Source organism: Fukomys damarensis, unplaced genomic scaffold (genome assembly GCF_012274545.1).
Source record: "Fukomys damarensis isolate Sample0158 unplaced genomic scaffold, DMR_v1.0_HiC HiC_scaffold_17, whole genome shotgun sequence".
Taxonomy (NCBI): domain Eukaryota; kingdom Metazoa; phylum Chordata; class Mammalia; order Rodentia; family Bathyergidae; genus Fukomys; species Fukomys damarensis.
The window spans coordinates 47,796,662-47,817,514 of record NW_022900929.1 but is presented as its reverse complement, the minus strand read 5'-3'; the positions used below and the strand labels follow the sequence as shown (position 1 = coordinate 47,817,514).

General features: G+C 49.6%; 2 protein-coding genes across 2 annotated transcripts in view; one reads left to right on the top strand and one right to left on the bottom strand.

The window, feature by feature from the left end:
* Positions 1-496: 496 nt before the first annotated feature.
* On the bottom strand, positions 497-8,778 carry Pck2 (phosphoenolpyruvate carboxykinase 2, mitochondrial). Its single transcript, XM_010637725.3, has 10 exons — positions 8,474-8,778; positions 6,153-6,398; positions 5,576-5,760; positions 5,287-5,490; positions 4,761-4,948; positions 4,299-4,461; positions 3,858-4,076; positions 1,702-1,839; positions 1,351-1,446; positions 497-1,112 (listed from the first exon to the last, which is right to left on the bottom strand). The coding sequence occupies exons 1-10, from the start codon at positions 8,500-8,502 to the stop codon at positions 658-660; spliced, it is 1,923 nt and encodes a 640-aa protein (XP_010636027.1). The 5' UTR covers positions 8,503-8,778; the 3' UTR covers positions 497-657.
* Nrl (neural retina leucine zipper) overlaps positions 7,879-20,853 on the top strand; it is a 14,256-nt gene continuing 1,281 nt past the window's right edge. Inside the window, 4 exon segments of the mRNA XM_010637724.2 lie at positions 7,879-8,421; positions 19,505-19,912; positions 20,685-20,851; position 20,853. The exon segment at position 20,853 is cut by the window's right edge and continues 1,281 nt beyond it. Of these exon segments, the coding sequence (XP_010636026.1) occupies positions 8,056-8,421; positions 19,505-19,912; positions 20,685-20,851; position 20,853 (942 nt within the window). The 5' untranslated portion in view covers positions 7,879-8,055.

Below are 20,853 nucleotides of genomic sequence, written 5' to 3'. Positions count from 1 at the left end.
CCTCCTTCAAAGTAATGTTTTGTAATGTGCTTAAAACAGTGCCTGGTACACAGAAGGTACCATAGAAGTGTTAGCTGTTTTAATTTTTTTTTTTTTTATTGGTACTGGGGATCGAACTCTGGACCTTGCGCTTGTGAGGCAGCAGGCGGCAGCACCACTAAACTAAATCCCTAGCTGTTTTAATATTGAGTGTGCTTTCAAGAATACTTTGTGATTCACAGTTTTAGGTTAGAAGGGGGAAGAATAGGCTTGAGAACCAATAATGGGGACAACTTTCAGTGGAGACTGGAATTGTAGAGGCTTTTGCATGTTTGAGTGGGAGATCGTGAATTTTAACCATGTACCGAGGAGCTTGCTGAGGCTCCTGTCTGTTTAAGATCTCAGGACACAGGGTAGATCACGCCTTCTCCCAGCAATTCTTACTTATGTAACCCAGTGGTGGGATTAGAATTAGAGGGAAGAAATAAGCTGGGAAATGACAACAGCACAAATGTTATATAAAATAAACGAGCATCTCTTATTACACAGTGTGTGGGAAGGGTCTGTGGCCTGATCTTATGGTACGGAGGTGTTAATATGAAATCACACATTTTCTGCAAGGCAGGGTGCTTCCTATTTCTAGGTGGGGGTGCTGCCTTGCTGGCTGGGAGCCTTAGGTCACATTCTACGCACTCGTCCCTCCAGGGCCTCCAGCTCAGCCAACATCTCCCTGGGCAGATCCTGATTGACCTGCTCCATCAGGTAGCTTCGAATGTCACGAACCTCCTGTTCCCAGAAGTCCTTGGGGAGCGAGAACAGCTGTGTGGTGTCTATGGCTCCGAGGCCACTGAGATCCAGGGCTCCTTCCTTTGGTACCAGCCCGATGGGCGTCTCTTGGGCACTGTCCTCCCCATCTAACCGCCGGCAGATCCAGTCCAGCACCCGAGCATTCTCTCCAAAGCCTGGCCACAGGAAGCGGCCTGCTTCATCACGTCGGAACCAGTTGACATGGAAGATGCGGGGTAGCCGGGCCCCCTTGCGTCCCTCCATGCTCAGCCAGTGTTCCAGGTAGTGTCCGAAGTTGTAGCCAAAGAAGGGCCGCATGGCAAATGGGTCATGCATGATGGTTTTCCCTAGGGCAGAGAGGATGATGGGTAAGGAATTTTCTCCCCTTGAAGGGAAGGGCACCTTGCAATCCACTGAAGGAAGTCGTGAAAGGTTCTCAGCACTGGCATAGCCTCAGGAAAAGTACAGAGAATCGGGGAAAGGTGCAAGTGGGAAGAGGTGGGGCAGCTGAAGACTCCAGGGGCAAGGGGTGGGCAAGGTCTGGCTCAGAAAGGGAGTGAGGAGGTGACGGGAAGCCATGCTCACCTTTGTGCTCAGCCGCGGCTGTAGACTCAGAGCGCATGGCGCTACCTACAAACACCCCATGACGCCAGTTGAAGGCCTCATATACCAGGGGCACTCCTAGAACACCAATGAACAGAGTCATGGGCAGGCCTTTCCACTGAGCCCTTCCCCACCCTTTCTGTGATCCTGACTCTTGGTCTCGCTCTCCTAACACCTTGGCTATCCGAGCAGACACCATACCTCTCCAAATTCAGCTTTCACCAGGGGAGGACTCTGGAGACAGCCAGCTGGAGCTGGAAATCCAAGCTGAGGCTCCCTGAGTTTTAAGTACAGGAGGATGGTGGACTCTAAGGGAGCCCAAATGTGATTTACCTTTGGGTCTGCGGCCTCCGAAGATGATAGCATCAATGGGAACACCTTCTGGGGCCTCCCAGGCCGGGTCCATGATGGGGCACTGGCGAGCCGGGGCACAAAAGCGAGAGTTGGGATGTGCACAGGGCTCCTTGTTACCTGGCAAAGGAAATACAAACACTTCTAAGGTGATACCCACTCCCAACACCCACATGTGTGTGTGCATGTTCTCGCACAATTTCTTTTTTACTTCATCAGCTGGCTACCTATAACCTCATGTGGTAAGGAACAGGGAGAAGGGCTCAGGACATCTCCAAAAGATCACGCTATTTATCCATAATGATGCTGCCAGAGAAGAATGGGAGGAATTGGGTTTGTCAAGGTACTAATGTTTAGGCTAAGCTACAAGCATTTGCCATCGACTAGGTAAGGCCCACAGAAATAGTGTTAGTGACATATGGTTATAATAATTTTTCCTCTAGAAACTATAGAATTATTTCACAATCCTAAAGCAAAAACTGAGAATGTCAGGTTAGTATTTCAGATAGTTAGTTTTTCATCAGCAAATCAGAAAAAACAGAATCTCCTGAGCTACTGAAATGCAAACAGGAATTAATTAAATCGATTTTAAAACTAACATGGTGGTGCAGGCCTGTAATCCCAGCACTTAAGAGGCTGAGGCAGGAGGATTGCTGGCCAGCCTGTGCTACATAGTAAGTTCGAGGCCAGCTTGAACTACATAGCAAGACCCTGTCTCAAAAAAACAAAACAAACAAAATAAATAAATAAATAAATAAAGCTAACAGAATCTTAGTGATTCCTCTGGGCCCACCTATTCCCTAATGGAGTGGTGGGGCTTGAGGAACTCAGACTGAGCAGGTATAACCTGAGGAGTGCAGGTCATCTGGCCCCTTTGGGTCCTCTGAAGAGGGTTAAGACCAAGTCAGTGACACAAGTTTGAGGTACCCCTGAGAGGACCCTGAAAGGGCACAATACCTTTTCCACTGGAGGTTGCTGGCCAGACCTGAGGAGTGAGGGATCCGTGGCACCAACAGTCCTACCCCTGCCGTTGCCTAGCCCTGCCTTTCTTGTCAGATAAGTGCTAGCTTTCATTGGAAACAGTGTAGACTCTATGACAGGGTCTTTATCATTCTGGGAAGCGAAGCTGGGCACAAGACACCCTAGTTATATCTCTGAATTCAGAGATAATGAAAGGGTTGAGGAACTAGCCTGTGGGGAAAGATTAAAGTTTCTTGGACTTCTCAGTTGGGTGGGTATGTGACGGGGGGGCTCAATGATGGTGTTCGAGAAAATGAAGGATGATTAGACAAGGAGGGCAACTGCCAGGCCAGCCTGGCAAACTCAAATACAGGCTTCAGCAACCACAAGGCCACCCTTCCTGCCATGCTATTTTTGTTTCTAGTCCTCAGTCTCTTGGATCTCTGCAACTGTGGAAGAGCATGGAAAACTAAAGGTCCAGAGTACAGGGCTAAGGGTGGGGTGGGGCCCAAGGCACCCTGTTAATGACAGAACTGAGAAACTAGCTTCTGGGAAAGACTAAAGTACTGGTCTGATTTAGTGTGGAAGAAGGATTAGGGGGTGTGTTGGAGGAACGGGAAGGGTGAAGGTAACAATACTGGCCTTTAGACAGTGGCTATTATGCAGAGGTCAGTGGAAGCCAAGTGGCCAAAAGAAAGTTGAGCAGAGGAAGAGGCAGGCTTCCCTTTTCCCTAATGAGTCAAGCTTTGTGGATTGTGCTTTGAGCCTAATTCCTTCTGGAACAATTTTCAAAGTAATCTCTCCCCCCACCCTCTTAAAAATCCAGCTTATATTTATTATTGAGAATTTACTGTGCATTCAGCAGTGTGCTAAACCCCTTGTATGCATTATTTAATCCTCCAACAATCTTATTAGGTGAGCACTAATAACTACTTTTATTTAACAGGTGAGACAGGTGAGGAAACTGAAGGGAAATTAAATAATTTAGCCAAATCCCCAAATCAGTGATTAATGAGTTGGGGCATAAGCTGAGATCTTGCCTGGCGTTGGAGACTACAAACATTTATAATTTCCTGTCATTGGAATTCACCTTTCAGTGGCCCAGAAAATGACTGGGGGTCATAGAGAAGGCTTTTCCATCATTAATGTGCTAAGCCCTGGAGTCCCACACCACATACCAGGTTTCCAGGGTTTGCCTAGCCAGCAGGTTACAGTGATGCCAGGTGGAAGAGGCTGGTCAATGCCTTCCCAGTACACGCCGCCGTCACTGGTCTCAGCCACGTTGGTAAAAAGAGTGTTACTCTGGATCGTGGCCATGGCATTGGGATTGGTGGTGGCAGAGGTGCCAGGAGCTACCCCGAAGAAGCCATTCTCAGGATTGATGGCCCTCAGTCGACCTGTAAGGAGGAGAAGTGAATGAAAGGAAGGACCAGCCAGGAAAGTTGGGAGGTGAGGACCATATGTGACCTGTCCTTGCCCTGAGCTCTACCTGAGATTGGACAGGGAAAGGCTTTGTCTGGTAGGGCTGTTTAGAAAAAGGCTCTCAACCACAAAGCTCACTGTAGATGGTAGAGGGATCCAGTAAGAGCTACAACTGAGAGTGACTGGAGGCCTCTCACCTTCACTGTCAAACCTCATCCAGGCAATATCATCCCCCACACACTCTACTTTCCAGCCTGGCAGTGCAGGCTGCATCATGGCCAGATTTGTCTTGCCACAGGCACTGGGGAAGGCGGCTGCCACATAATGCTTCTTCCCTGCAGGGTTGGTGATGCCCAGGATCTGTGTGTTGGGGACAAAGAGAACAGGAGGTCACTGGAAGTCCGGATATGATTTATGTAAGGAACGACAGCTAGGGATTAACAGGGGGTACCACTGTTTGTTCACTAAGCAGATGTACAGCCTCACCACGAGGCCTGAGGTCATAGCATTTAGTAGCCTAGGGCAAAAACTGGTCTTTTGGGCAGAGTCTCTGCAAAACAGATTGGCGCCTGGCAGGAAGGAGGCAAGGCCAAGGCAGACTGGTCAGGCCCTGCCCTGCCCCGCCCCCAAAGCTGCCCACTTCCTCCCCAGGCCCTCACCAGCATGTGCTCCGCCAGCCAGCCCTCATCCCTGGCCAGGCGAGAGGCGATGCGCAGGGCAAAGCACTTCTTGCCCAGCAAGGAGTTGCCACCATAGCCGCTGCCGAAGGAGACGATCTCCCGCTGGTCAGGCACATGGCCAATCAGGGTTTTCTCTGGGTTGCATGGCCACTGGCTCACCGGCTCCCCTGGGGACAATGGGGTCATGCTGGCAGAGGCATCAGGAACTGGGGTGTCAGGGGCCAGAGGGATCAAGGATTGGCAGAAGAGACACTTGGGAGCAGTGGCAGCCTCCTAAAACCTGTCAGCTCCCATGCCTCTATTAGACATGAAGACTGACTTTGCCCAATGCTGTGCAAACTGCTCTCCAAACATGCTCATCCTCAGCCCAGAGCACTGCCCTGGGATTTGGAATTCAGCTTTCACAGAATACAAGCTCTAGGGGTTGGTAGATGGGTACAATTTGGGGTTCCCTCTGAGTGCAAGAAGGCTTCTATATCTTCCCCTGAGCAAGGCAGGCACTCACCTTGCCCAGTCAGGGGTTGGCCCACAGAGTGAAGGCACTTGACGAAGTCCCCATCTCCCAGGGCCTGAAGCACAGGTGTCCCCAGCCGGGTCATAATACGCATGCTTGCCACCACATAGGCTGAGTCAGTTAGCTGCACTCCGATGCGGGACAGTGGTGAGCCCATGGGACCCATGCTGAATGGGAGCACATACATGGTACGGCCTGTGGAGGAAAGTATCACTTGGATGAAGGCTTCCAAACTGGTCATCCCTTTAGTGCCCCTGCCTAGTGTCCCTGCCCAGGTTACCCTGCATGCAGCCTGGGAACCTTTCATCCACAGCTCGCTGGAACTCAGCTGGGGACATCCAGTTGCCCAGCTGCCCATGGGCTCCACCAGCCAGGAGGGGCACTGTGTCCCGTTGAGAAGGAGTAACAATCACTGTCTTGCTCTCTACTCGTGCCACGTCCCTGGGGTCTGTGCGGGCCAGCCAGCTGGGGGAGAGAGGATTGTCAGAAAGATGGTGGCCAGTAGGTCTCCTTCATCCCCAGAACTACTTTTTCAAATCCATTTTGGACTCTTCTATATTCTGAATGTATTAGCTTTTTCTTAGGTTTTTGTTTTGGATTTTTTTGGTGTCAGGGATCGAACTCAGGACTTTGTGCTTGCAAGGCAGGTGTGGTGCCACTGAGCTAAATCCCTGTCCTTTGTATGAGGTTCTTCATTGAATATGAAAATCCCAGTTCCTAAATGAGTTTCCCTGAAAGCTTCCATTCTTGCTCAGTCCATCAGGATGGTCTGGTTAAATCTGATTTCATCTTGGTAACCCCAAAGTAACCTCATTCCAAGCTCTGCCCATCTGTGGACTGCTGGGCTTAGGGCTTACCAGTTATTGTACTTGGGGAGCTTTCTGATGAGGCCCTGCTCTTCCAGCAGGGTCAGTGTGGCAGTGTTCTCAGCCTCAGTCCCATCGCAGATGTGGATGCCCTCTGGCTGGCAGAGGCGGGCACTGCGCTCCACAAAGTCTTGAACTCCAGCCGGCAGCTGACCCAGATCTCCACTGAGCACACGCAGGGTCTGGATGCTGCGGTGTGATGACCAGCACCAGGGGCTCAACCTCTGCCAGCTGAGACTGCAAGAGAAGAAACAAACAGGGAGGTGATGGGCAGTTGCTACCATGGAGCACAGACAAATGGCGCTGGTGGTGGTGTGAACAGAACAACTGGGCTTCTAGGGAGAGTGCTAAAGCATGTCTAGGCGTAGGTACTATGAAGAGCAGGTTGGAGTTTATGTGTGGGATGGATTCAGGATACATGCATCCAGTGGTCTTTTGGGGCTTAATGAGGGTATCTCCTAGTCAGCAAGAGATGGGTATAACCAAATGAGCATAAAGGGACCCACCTGGCTGTGGAAGTATACCTCTAAGCAAGCTATTTTTGCAAATGAAGTCCATACCCATGTTTCACTATGTCTGGTCTGTTTAGAGATGAGCAAGCGCACTTAGACCCAAGTGTCAACTGTGCCCAGGTGAAAGCTTTATGTGTTTAAAGCCTCATCTGTGTTCTTTCCAATTCCAAGCATGGTTTTTATACATTAAGATGGCAGCTGTTTTTATTTTTTTCTTCTGGTATGAATGCTGTGGGACTGTGAAAGCCTCAACAGTACTCTTCTAGTGCCAAGTTTCTAGAGTAGGGCTTTTGCAAAGAGATGGGGGCTGGATGTTGGGGTTCTAGGCACTAGATCGGCTGCTACCTGTCTGGGTCATTGATTGCATAAAATGTTTCCCCTAGATATTTTTGAACTACGTGAAGGGGACCATTGGGGAGTGAGTATCAACGGCTGGGGTTCATTCCTTGATTCCCAGCAGGAATCAAGCCTTGGGCCCTGTGTTTTCAGAGAGAGAGAGCAGGGTCTTCTCTAATTGGCCTGGACGCAGGGTTGGATGACCCAGAGGAGACAAAGACAGAGAGACTTATTACCCTTTACATATGCAATGGCTTTATCTCCCAGAAACTCAGATAGTAGGATGGTGTGAGCATATGCTTCCCATGGCTTGCTTCCCTAGAAACTGCATGCCTAGAGAGCTCTAGGTGTTGTTAGTAGGGTGGAACATTACACTACAAGAAGCTCAAGACTCAAGAGGCCATAAATCTGGGGAAAGGAGACCACGGATGTCAGTGCTTGGGCATTTCTGGGGTGAGACCTGGCGTAGTTTCCAAGATCTGAGCAGGGTGGATGTCCAGTGTGGCCCAAGGACAGGGAAGGATGGCTCTTGGGACCTGGATCTGTTCTTGCCTGGGAGAGTTTTCCCTAGGACCTATTTCAAAGGCACACAGTCTTGAGGAGAACTCTCTGCCAGAAGCCCCCACACTCCCCTCCAGTAGCCCAAGTAGGACCTTCTTTCTTGTCCTTTAGAGCTGGCAAATAGAACAGGCTGTGGGATAGAAATGGGCTTAGTTAAGACTCCGGGATAAAAGCCAGGGAGGAGGAGGCTGTATGAAGGGAGGGCAGAGAGGTAGGAGAAGCCTGGAGCTTCAAAGGCTGGGGGAGAAATGGGCTTAGTTAAGACTCCGGGATAAAAGCCAGGGAGGAGGAGGCTGTATGAAGGGAGGGCAGAGAGGTAGGAGAAGCCTGGAGCTTCAGGAGGGGACAGAGGAAGAAGCCAGCCTTGTAAGAACAGAGGGCAACAATCTACTACTCTGATCTAGCTCCCTTCCTCTGCTGGCTCCGGGTCCCTCAGGCTTCGCTGGGCTTCTCGCCAGCTTCCAGTAGTAGGGTTTAGGCCAGGAATGGATGTTTACCTTTTACCTTCTTTAGGGACCTCTGAGCTCAGGCCCCCAAGGGCTCAAGTCCCACAGCCCCTGAGCCCTACAGCTTTTCATAGTACCCTAGGCGCAAGACCTCGTCAGGGTTCTGAAAGCATTACGTCCGGGAAGAGAGACGGATGTGCGGAGACATGGCAGAGCGAGAAGGAGGAGGAAGTTCTGAGAGTGGCAGACAGAGCACGGCGCGAGCAGACAAGCGACGCGGCGGGAAGAGCGGACGGCAAAGAGGAGACCCTGCGCGGCACACACGTCCGTGAGGCTGGGATGGACAAACAGTCACCCTGTCTACCACCTCTTAGGATGGGAAAACAGGAGGAGCCAGCCCCGAGGGTGCGAGCACGGCGGAAAATGCGGGTGGGCCCCGGGCTGGGGGGTCACTCACCGCAGGCCGGGGCGGTACACAGCAGCCATGGTACCTGGGCGGGGGCTGCAGGGCGGCCACTGGAACCGAGAAGGAAGGTGGGGAAGAAGGGAGCGCGGTGTAGCGAGCGGGAGCGGAGGCTGGCCCAGAGGCGCTTAAAAAGGAGGCAGGGAGGCGCAGGGGCGGAACCCAGCCGCGTAGTCTCCGCCCGTCGGTAGGCGCGCTCCCAGGTCCTGGGATCCACTGCCCAGGGCTGCGGGGCCTCAGCGCCAGCGCCGCATCCCAGCCCCCAAACCCACCCCTCCCATTGGAGACCGGGGTCCGCTCCTGGGGCCCGCCTGCCTCGAGGCTCCGCCCACTGCGAGGCGGCCCTCTGCTCAGCTACTCTGCCCAGCTCCTGATGTAACTTTGAGGACTCTTGCTCCGGGAGGTAGCCACGGAGAGTCACGCAGTGGCAAACAAGCTGGGAATGAAGGATGAGGCCAGCCGCAGGGGATAGATGTCTATAAGCTTGGGGGTTGGGCATTGCCTTTCTAGTTCTTAGGGAATGAAAATTTCAACCCCGGGGCTTGCCAGGCCTTGCTCTTTTCCGAGGTCGCAAAGCTAAGGTCTCCTTCGTCTCCAACTCCTAAAAACCCTTGTTTTTCTTTTCCTTAGGGCTAGGGATTTGGTTCAGTGGTCCTGCGGCCAGCCTTGCAAGCACAAGGTCCTGAGTTTGATCCCTGACTAGGGTTCCTTTTTTTTGGTACCGGGGATTGAACTCGGGTCCTTGCGCTTGCAAGGCAGGCCACCGAACCGCTGAGCTAAATCCCTGGCCCTTGGCTAGGGTTCCCTTTTGCCTTTCTACGAAATGATGAGGGTCGTGGTCCTCTGATCTGGCCATTCTCTCTACACTTTTCGGACGTAATTTTCGGTCCCCACCCAGCCACTACCTTAAAACCCTCGGGAAATTTCTCAAGCTGCCTCTCCATTTGGACATCTCGCCTTAACTTGAGGCTACTGGATATCTACCACCCAAATGCCATAACCCCTCACACTCAGCGTGTTCATGGTGGCAGGCATCTATCTGCTCAGCACCCTCTCCCCATTCTGGGAGCAGCACCCGATTTCCTCCAGGGAGCCATCTCCTCGGTTAGGGTCATATCAGGCCCGCCTCCTCTTGGGGAAGGCTCTCAGCTTGGCCAGTTTGTATGTTCCTTGCTCAGCCACAGAAGTCAGGAATGTTAGGTATGGGATCCACTTTGGGGCTTTTTCTGTAAACTTTGGAAGTAAGCTCTCCCTCTGATGGGTTGTTAAACTGACAGAGTATAGTGTCTGTTTGCTGCTGCAAAGCAGTACCTGCCTGAGACTAAAGGAGGAAGTAGGGCAGAGGGGTGGAGTGTGATGGATTCCTGATTTAAATTATGGGAATTAATACATTTACTCTCTTGCTTGAGTTAATTTTAAATAGATTTCTGCCACCCACAATAGAAATATAATCTTGGTTCTCAGACCTGCCCAGGGTCTATGCTGGAACATAGTGACAAAAGGAGAGCTGGCCACTAGCTGTGGGCTTGCGGCTGGACCCCAACACTTTCTACCCAGACTCCAGCCTCACTCAATACATATTTAGATCTTTCCTCACTATTTCCTGCATCTGCCCACTCCCACCCTGCTGCCTCTGGGCCCCCCCCGCTTGGGCCTAAGGGTGTGTGTGCTGTTGGCAGCATGGTCAACCTTCTGAAGGCCATCATCTTGTTCATAATCCTGCACTTGCTCCTGTGATTTGTGATTCCCTATCTTGTTGAATGACATCACCTCTAGTCATTTGCCCAGAGGCAACCTGAATCAATCTAGACTTGCGGGGGCGGGGGCTGAGACAGGGTCTCACTATGTACTTCAGGCTGGCCTTGAACTCACTGTGAAGCCCAGGCTGACCTCAAATTCATGGAGATCCTCCTGCCTCAGCCTCCGGAGTGCTGGGATTACAAACATGTGCTACCATGCTCTGCTAGAAGACTATTTTGTTATCGGATATCAGGACCTTTGCATTTGGTTTTCATAATTATCTCTCAAATCTGTGCCTAACTCCAATGGACATTGCCTTAGTCCAGCGTTTAATCTCTCACCTGGATGCAGGTAATGTCTTCTAAGACACTTCTTGCTCCATCTATCCCCTCTCCCTCCACTAAGCCACCTCCCCCACTGTGCATATAAAAGTTCAATTTGGAGATGTAAGAGAGAGGAGCAGTGTTTATGGTGTGAGCAGTAGGTGCCAGGCTGTGCACCAGCAGCTATGTGGGCACAATCTCATTCAGTTTCACAACAACTCTACTTTACAGGTGTGATCACTGAAGCTTTGAGTTCAGTCATTTGCTCAGAGTCACAGATCTGGTTCTCAGAGGACGTGGAATTTGAATCTAGGTTTTTCTGACTCTTTACCAATCCTATACTGTCCTTACTCCCCCAATCCTATCTTGTCCCTTTGATTTATCGTTTTAAAAATTTAGATCATATCACTCTCAGGTTTAAATTTTATTTATTTATTTTGAGGCAGGGTCTCCCTATGTATTCCAACTCACTGTGTAGCTCAGGGTGGCTTTCAATTTGCAGTGATTTTCCTGCCTCAGCCTCCTGAATTCTGGAATTACAGATGAGTCTTCTTATCATGTGGAATCTGATATCCCTCATAATCTGACCTCTGGGCCTGGAATTTAGCTCAGTGGATCTGCTGCCTGCCTTGTAAGTGCAAGGTCCCTGAGTTCTATCTCTGGTACCAAACCCCTCCCCCCAAAAAACCCCACCATAATCTGACTTTCATTTATCCAGCATCACCTTTTCCGCCTCCCTTCCTGCCTTCTTTTCTCTTACATAGAGACAAGGACCCAGATTTTAGTTGTTTTTACCCTACCTTCTAGCGGTATCTGAACTAAAAAAGGTACTTGGTAAATGTTAGTTAAATGAAAGAGTGAATGAGTCCCATGTTTCTGAATCCTACCCACCATTACTTCCTTCTTTAGTTTTAGGCAGACTCCTTGCATTGCTGACTCCCCCTTGGGTGCCACATCGTTTTCTTCAGTTGTTCCCCCAGTCCTGGCTTGACGCTGCAGCTGGGCCAGTGTCTGAGCAGTGCCACCAGGGGGCAGGGTGTGACCAGCCTTGCCCTGTGCTCTCTCCCGCTTCTGAGTGCATTCCTTCTGTTTCTTAGACCTCTGCAGTGGACATCCTGGTGCACTGCCCAGATCCCACTTTAGGGTGTGGTTTTTATTGTTCCAGCAGCTGATTATTGGCTGGGGATGGCTTCCAAATGAGCCCAGTCCCTACTTATCTGAGGGGGTGCAATCCAAGACATCCCAATGGATGCCTGAAACCATGGTTAATGCTGAACCATATATATATGGTTATATGAATATATATATATATATGAATTCATATATATGGATATATGAATATGTATGTGATGCTTTTCCTGTACATACTTACCAGTGATGAAGTTGAATTTATAGATAGGCACAGAAAGAGAATAATAATAACAATAATTACTACAATATATTACAATAAAAGCTGTATGAATGTGGCCTTTCTCCCTCAAAATATCTCATCATACTGTACTTATCCTTCTTCTTTTTTTCTTTCTTACTTTTTTCCAATACTGAAGATTTCTAGGCAAGTGCTCTACTGTGGGGCTATCTCTCCACCCCTCAGCCTTCTCGTGATGGTGTGAGATGATAGATGCCTACGCGGTGACATGAAGTGAGACATGGCTGCATCATTAGGTGACTGTTCGTCTCATGATATGTCAGAAGTAGGGTCATCTACCAGCACTATTACTTTTTTTTCTTTGAGACAGGATTTCACTATGTAGTTAAGGCTGGCCTTGAACTTACTATGTAGCCCAGGTTGGCCTTGAACTAATGGCGATCCTCCTGCCTTTTCCACTTGAGTGCTGGATTACAGGTGTGTGCTGTCAGGCTGTTTTAGCATCACTGCTCTTGCACTTGTGGCCATTAATGAGTGAAACAGGTTACATGAATGTAAGCACTGCGGTGCCATGACAGTCCCCTGGTAACTGAGACAGATACTAAGTGACTAATGGGCAGGTACGCATACAGTCTGGCTACTCTGAACTAGGGGATGATTCACATCCTGAGTGGAACAAGGTGAGCACGTGTGAACTTCCATCATACTCATCATATTCAGAACGGCCTGCAGTTTAAAACACAAATAATTTGTTTTTGGAATTTATCATTTAATATTTTTAGGTCATGGTTGGCCACAGGTAACTGAAGCCACAAAAGGTGACTCTCTGGATAAGAGAGCTACAGTTCCTCCTTGAGCATCACCTTGGCTCAAGGGAGCCATCTTACTAAAGGCCATGCTGCCTTCCCAGGAGCAGGCTAATGACGGCTTGGTGTTGGAGTGCTACAAAGGCCTCCCGCTTGCTTCAGTTTGGGACAACTCTGAAGGTCCATCCCAGCTCCAGCATTCCTATGGGATCAGCTGGTTGCAACTGCTATGTAATTAAACTTTTCCTTCTCTCTCTGGTCCTGCTTCTCTCACTTTCTTCAAAGGTCCTTCCCATAAGCCAGTGTGCACGAGTTGGCACGGGCAGATGGTGGGCCACATATCTGTGCACAGAGCTATCGAAGACGACGTCAGCGGTAGGAAAAGAAGTGGTCCCAGCTGAGCATCAGTGGTCAAAAGCTACCTCTCCCTACATCATCACATTCTGGTGCGTGTGCACGATTATTATACCCCAGACTCCACTCGGGTACTGCGTTAGTCCCCATCTGACTCCATAAACAAACACAGAATACTGAAAATGATCTTTCCAAATACAAATCTGATCACATCATATCTCCACTGGAAACCTGAAGTAGTGTCTCACTGATATTATTTTATTTTACTTTCTTATTTTTGGGTTTTTTTTTGAGACAGGATCTCACTATGTAGTTCCGGCTGACCTTGAACTCACCATGTAGCCCAGGCTGTCCCTGAACTTGTGGCAATCCTCCAGCCTCAGTCTCCCTGAGTGCCGGGATTACAGGCGTGCACCACCAGGCCTGACCTCACTGTTCTGGAATAAAGCCCCAATTCTTGACATGATTCACCAGGTCCTGCATGGTCTGACTCCTGCTGACTGCTCCAACCTCATCTATCTGCATTTTTTCACCTTCCTCGCTTACTATTTTCTGGCTACATTTTTTGTTTTTCTTTTTTTCTACTTAATGAACACATATACTCCTCTTTTCTGCCTCTGGCCCTGATTAACATATTTCCCAGAAAATAAGATTGCATCTTGTATTTGCTCCAAAAGACTTAATAGGGCTTATTTTCAGGGATGTCTTATTTTTTTCATGCAAAACAATCTGCATTTATTCAGGCACAACAGTCTACATTAATTCATGTGCGGACATCTACATTTATTCAAATACATATCGTCTTCTTCTGGGACATCCTCATAACTCTCCAAACCCTAGATTCCAGCTTGGATTTCTTCTTTTTTTTTTCAGCCTGGATTTCTTTTGACTCCATTTGCTGTCCTGCACATCTCCACCCTCCGCGCCTGCAGAGCCCTGGCCCCTGCAGAGCCCCGTGGCTGGGTTTCTGTTCAAGGCCCGCAAGACGGGAGGGGACCCCTCTTCCGGAAAATGGACAGCACCTTGAGGGCCCAGGAAGTTTGGGGATATCTGTGTGGCCATACAGGGGAGTGGATGGGACCGGAAGGGCTTGGTAACAATGGAGTAGTGCAGCCGAGTCCTTAGTAGCATCCCCTAGTCCCTTCCACACCCTACACTCCTGCCCTAGACACTCAGAGGAAGAGGTGGGTGTGGAAGATTCATATTAGATACAACCACGTCTGTTTGTTACTATGAGCACACATTATTTGTGTGCTGTTTCTGCACTCTGATTGGACATATGTCTGTTTACATAGGTATTTACCTCTCATCCAAAGTCAGCTGCTTGAATATTTGCAAATGTAGTACTTAATTATAATTTGTATTACCATTGAAGTATTAACATCAATAATTTTTATATTGAATTACATATTAGTATTATTATTTTCTAATTTAATGTGTCCATCGTGTGTTGCAACAGACATACTAAATGCATTCATCTGACTGACGATCTTAACTGGGGCTTATTTTTGAGATAGGGCTGATATTACAAGCATCCTAAGAAGTCATTTGAGGGCTTATTTTCCAGTTTGGTCTTATTTTCAGGGAAATAAGTTTTTATTGTTCCTGCATCCTGGAGAGCCCTGCCTTGTGCACGGTCACTTTTTATTCATCTGGCCTGTCCCAGTTTATCGTGACTTCCTTAGGCAACCTGTCCCTCAAATGCCCCACCCCGTGCCCCAATTCCCCGTATTAGAAGATGAAGTCTTCATGAAATAAAATCTCATTGCACCCTGTCCTTCTCTTTCAGTTAAAAGGGTTTGTTTGTGCCTGTCTTTCCAGTTCCAGGGGAAGGTGTGGTGGGATGACTGTTTGAGGCCAGGCGTTTGAGGCCAGCCTGACAGTCTGTCTGCTCCCCTTTCTTCTGTCACTTTTGTTCCTCTAGGCAGTTGTTTCTATCCACTTTCCTTTCCTTTTCCTTTTCCCTCACTCCCTGCTTGGACCTCTTTCAGTTCTCCATGGTCCTTTGCTCATCTCTTCTGTCTGCCCACATCCTTCTGTCTCTTTCAGTGTGAATCCCTGTGGAGTCCCTGACTTGTTCCACCCTTCATCTCAGAAGTACACATAACTGCCTCCTTAGCCAGTCTCCTCGTCTCTCTGTTCTGTCTTTCTTGGTGTTCACTCTGGCTTCATCTTTTCATTCCTGTTTCTCTGTTTTCAGATTTCCTCCAATCTTTCAGTCTCAGTGTCTATTTTTCAGCCTCCAAGAACCCTCACAACCGCAACCCTAGGGATGGAGTTTGCCTCCTGGGTCCCCACTGGCTGGCATAGCCTCTTCTCTTGTGCCCTTGGTCTTCTCCTCTCTCCTCTGAAGCCAGCCCTCATTCCCTGGCTCCTTTCCCTGGTTTGTGGTGCCTGTTCTGAATTCTAAACAGCTCAACTGTCCTGAGCTTGTTTAGTCTGACTCTCTTAGCCCCTTAGCAGCTTAGCCCTTCCACCTCTCCCTGAGCCCTCTAGTAAACAAGAGGCTCAGGGTAGATCTGACAGCTGGGTAGGGGCAAGTGTCTGGCCAGGCAAGAGCAAGCATGAAAAGGAGGCTACTCTCTACACCTCCTCTTCCTTCAGGGACATTTAGGGCTTCTTTCCTGGGTGTCCACCTTAGAGCTATTGTCCATGGGCATGTGTATGGGGTTCCCTATCTTCATGGTTTCCATTTCCATTTTGTGGCTGGTTCCCAGGCCTTGAACTCCTTGCTTTTTCTGAGAAAACAGCCCTAGTTCCAGGTGATCACACAGTGATGCCTTTCTACTTGAAAGATGAAGTGCAGGTGTGGGAAGAGAAGGATGTTACCTAATCTAGATCTTCTAATCTATGGAAGGCATGTGACTGCATCTCCAACATCCCTCAAAGCCTTGTGTGTTAAAGACTTAATAGTAAAATTTTTAAAAAGACTTAATCCACAGCTCTGCATTTAGGAAGTGGTGGAAACTTTAGGAGCTGGGAGATCTTGTGGTCACTGGAGCATGCCCATGAAGTGGTCAGGGGACACCAGCCCCTTTCTCTTCTTTGTCTCAGCCCTGAGGTGAACCAACTTTACTCTGCCACATGTCCCCTGTCATGATGTGCTGTGTTGACTCAGTCCCTATGTGACAGGGCCAATAGATCATGGAGTAGAACCTCGAAAACTGAGAGCTGAACTAAACCTTTTTTGAGTTCATTTATTTTTTTTCTGAGTTTATTATCTCAGGTATTTGTTATAGTTTTGGAAAGGTGACTAATACAGCATGGTAAGAGAGGCTACACACACACACACACACACACACACACACACACACACACACATACATATTCATACACTAAAGGAAATTAGGTTGAATGTAGGCATCTGTGGACCAGTAGTTCCCAAACTTTAGAGTTTGTCAGAATTGCTGGGAGGGCCTGTTAAAATGCAGATTTCTGTATCCCACCTCCAGAATTTCTGATTCAGTAGGTCTGAGGTAAAGCCAGAGAATTTTTATCTCTAAGGAAATGCTGATGTTGTTGGTCTGAGGACAACATTGGGAGAGCCGTTGCCTTTAATATTCTGCATCTACCAGCTTTTCCCCAACATATAAGGCTTGCAACAGATTAATTTTTATAGCTGAGGATCTTGGGACTGAAAGAAACCCAGTCTCTTTCTGAGTTGGGAAAGGGGACCTGTTAACTCAATGAGAGTATCTTGGTGTCCTCAGAAGGTAGGGAAGAGCCTCTGGTGTTCTGTTCTAGTACAGACCTTATTTAAACAGCTTCGGACAGGTTTAAATGTCTCGTCTCCTCTGTTAATTCTTAGTATCCTCGTTCCAACTCTTGCTGAGGATGATAGCTCTAAGAGGTGCTAGGGGATTAGGCTGAAAATATAGGTCACTCCCCAGCCATCTGGGAACCACACTGAGTGAGAGAGGAGGAGAGGAGCAGAGACACACATAGGGAAAAGGCAAGAGGAAGCAGAGGGCTTATGAAGGCAATTACAAAAGTGTATCTGATGGACTGGTGCTGATTAGATTTCAGTGTCCTTTGGTGGCCCAGAAGGAAGGAGAAGATTCCTGTTCTCTCTTCTCCCAAGCTGGGCTGCCTTTCTGGGGCTGGGTTTTTAGGAGTGGTAGGATTAGATGGCCAAGTCCCAGAGATTTCTCATGAGGAAAGTTGCCTGTTTTTCTGATGTGATGGTTGTGAGGAGCATAAGGTCAGTCAGGTCGAAGATGGGGTAGGGGGTGAAAAACGTGAGGAGGAAACTTACTTGAAAAGAGGTAACTGACTCAACAGCCTTGGTGAGGATGGGTTAGGAAGAGCTTGTATTTCTCACAGACACTGATGAGATGTGCATAGCCTTGTGGGGTAGGGGGCTGAGAACTTTTCTGGCTCTCATGCCCAGTCCCAGGGTTTTAGTGGCTGAGAGCTGAGGGTTACGTTCACAGGTTTGAATGGTGGTCGGAATCAATGTGGCTGCGTATTGGAGAACTGAGCCTATATATATGAGTTGGACTCTCAGTGAGGCGCTGCGTTGGGGGAGATGCCCCTTTCCTTCTTTGATGTCAGACATATCTGTCCTTTCCTCCACACCCCTCCCAACACCCCCTGGCCAATGAGATATGCAAATGATCCCCTGAGTGCATTGGCTGAGGCCTGAGGAGCACAGATGAGCTCAGAGAGCTGTCCCTTTATGAGTGCCCTTTGGGCTCTGTGCCCACAGCCCCCTGATTATGAGCATAGAGGCTCCAGGCCCTGCCTGCTTCATGGGGCCTCCAGACTCTGGGGAAGCTGTGACTGTCTGCCTCTGACACTGACCACATCATCTCTGCTGTCCCTAAAGTGAGTATGCTTGGGTGCCAGACTTCTCACTTATAGCTCCCTCCTCCAACACCTGCTGTCTGCCCTCTGCTATCTGTTTTGTAGCATCCTCACACATCTGCACTATGCCCTACTCCCACTCTGGCTGTTATCACAGTCAGAAAGATAGACAACCTTCCCCTTTTACCTCTTCTGTGCACATCCAGTTCTCCCTGAATTCCTCTGTCAGTGTCATACCACCTCCTTCCTGCTGAAGAATAGTCCTTCAGTTGTTTTTGTTTCCAACTCCTCGGTCTGCTCAAGGGTGAGGAACTCCATGGGGAGGGCAGCAAGCCTTCCCTGAGAAAGGAAGAGAGAGGACTTGTCCTTCCTCCTGGGAGAGCCTGGGCGGGGAGGGTCTGAGATGTGGCTGAAAAGAGGACTTCCAAGGCAAGGGGCATCAAGAGGGAGCCAAAGGTTAAGCTCTGGGGATGAACATCCTTTGCTCTGCCCCTTCTGGGGGATGGAGCTGTTGGAATCAGGAGCTGGATTGATTAGTACTGGGACTTCTAGGCTGGAAAAAATCTCTGAGGTTATCTGGCCAGAGGTTCCTCAGGAGAGCATGTGTTCCACAGATGGTAACTGAGAGGAGAGAGTGTTTTTTGGTGTTATAAGTTTGGGACACTCCATGTTGAAGTTGAACCAAAGGTTAGCTGAAGGACTTCTTAGACTAGTATATTTTTGTGCTTTTCAAATGTGCAAGAGGTAGAAGAGGCAGCCTTTCCTAAAATCATCTAAGCATAGACCTCTTGGATCCTTTTTGGATACAGTGCTCTATAGAACATTCTAGGAGAGGTTACAAAGTGTAACTCCCTCACTGACCAGAAGGAGAGGTGGTCAGAATGATGAAGGTGGACTGCTCAAGTTCACACAATACAGCATGTTCTAAACTGAAGGGGTGCAATTAATCTTGGTGAAGTCCCCTTGGAGAAATTGATCTTGAGGACTGATGCTAGCCACTAGTCCTGATCTTTCTAGAACTAGCTCTAGGACCTTTCCTTTTCCCTAGAAAATCTCTTGCTCCTGTAAAAGGGATTCAGTGATTGATTAAGCCAAAGAACACATGTGCACTGAGGGTCTTTTATGTTCAAGGCATTGTCCTGAGTGCTTTGAGAGATAGATACAACAGCATAGTGTCATATCGTAAAATCCACAGCAAACGTGCCTCCCCACCATCCTAAAATATGCGCACATTCAGTCACAGTTAATTAAGCATAATTTTTTAATTGCTTGGAAATTGAATGGTGCCTCTTGAGATGATGGAGCCTCTCAGCCTTCCCAGCACTGGGGGTTGGGAGCAGTGCCCCACATTGCTCGTTTTTCAGAGATCCCAGAGGTAGCAGTGGGGCAAGAGGCTGTGCTGCCCTCTTCCTCCTTTAAATCTTCAGTTTCTTATCTCCTTGTCAGGAGCCATTGCCCCTTGCAAGGCTGCCTGGCCTGGAGGTGACACTGTGGGGACCAGGGCTGAACCACCACTCTGGCTTTCCAGAACTCTGACTCCGGGGCACCTGGGCTTTAGGATAGGAGGTATTTGGTGAAGGGACTACAGGTAGCCTCTGTTGCTCCAGACCTCTCCTCTTTCTTGCAGGTACACTTCTCCCAGCCCAGGCCCAGAATGGCACTTCCCGCCAGCCCTCTGGCCATGGAATATGTTAATGACTTTGACTTGATGAAGTTTGAGGTAAAGCGGGAGCCCTCTGAGGGGCGATCTGGCCCCCCTACAGCCTCCCTGGTTTCCACACCTTACAGCTCAGTGCCTCCTTCACCCACCTTCAGTGAGCCAGGCATAGTGGGGGCTGCCGAGGGCTCGCGGCCAGGCCTGGAGGAGCTGTACTGGCTGGCCACCCTGCAGCAGCAGCTAGGGGCTGGAGGGTCGCTGGGGCTGAGTACTGATGAGGCTGTGGAGCTGCTGCAAGGTCAGGGTTCAGTTCCGGTTGAGGGACCCCTCGGCTACTACCCAGGGAACCCAGAGGAGACAGAAGCCCAAAATACCCAGGTGAGTGACCAGCAGCTGGTCTGAGGGGAAGCAGGTTGGACAGGCAGAGAAAGAATTTCTGGAGAGGATTGTGGGCTGGGGAAAGAGGGCAAGAATACACAAGGGCCTTTGAAATCAGATAACTTTGTTTTTTCGCTCCAAAACGGAGATGAGTAGACTGAATCACAAAGAGGAAGAAAATAAGATTAGAAGAGGATCCTGAGGGAAAACTTTGAGCGTTATAGAATGATTACGGGGAAGTAAATAGGTACACGGCGCGTGGAATGGAGCGGGGTTGAGGCTGTGGTGGAGGTTGGCCTTTTCCAAGCGCCCAATCTTCTCAGGAAGGATTGGGACTCATCCTATTAATTATAGACACAGACTGGGGCACTGAGGGCATTAGGACATAATCCAGGTCCTTTTGAGAGTCACACGGTTTCGGCCACCCGGCCGGGAAACTTGGCGCGCTGGGGGCGGGGTCTGTCTGGGCGCAGGTTCCCCGACCCAGAGTCAGATGCTGGGGGCGGCCGCAGCGGGGGGCGCAGCGTTCAGGTGCGCGATTGGCTCTCCCGCTTGCGGGAGGCGGGCTCGCGCTGATGGGCTTGCCTGAAAGGGCCCGGGGACGGAGTGGCTAGGTCTGGGGTGGGGCTGGAAGTGGGACAGGTTGAGTGAGAACAATGGGGATTCAGAAAAGGTGCGGGCCAGGGGCAGATCCTTCCTGAGGCCGGACCTAGCCTGGCGTCAGGACCTCGGCGTTCGCTGCTGACCCAGGGCCTGTACTCCTCCTCCGCAGCTGGCCGAGAGGTTTTCAGATGCGGCGCTGGTATCGATGTCTGTCCGGGAGCTCAACCGGCAGCTGCGGGGCTGCGGCCGAGACGAGGCGCTGCGGGTGAAGCAGAGGCGCCGCACGCTGAAGAACCGCGGTTACGCGCAGGCCTGTCGCTCCAAGCGGTTGCAGCAGC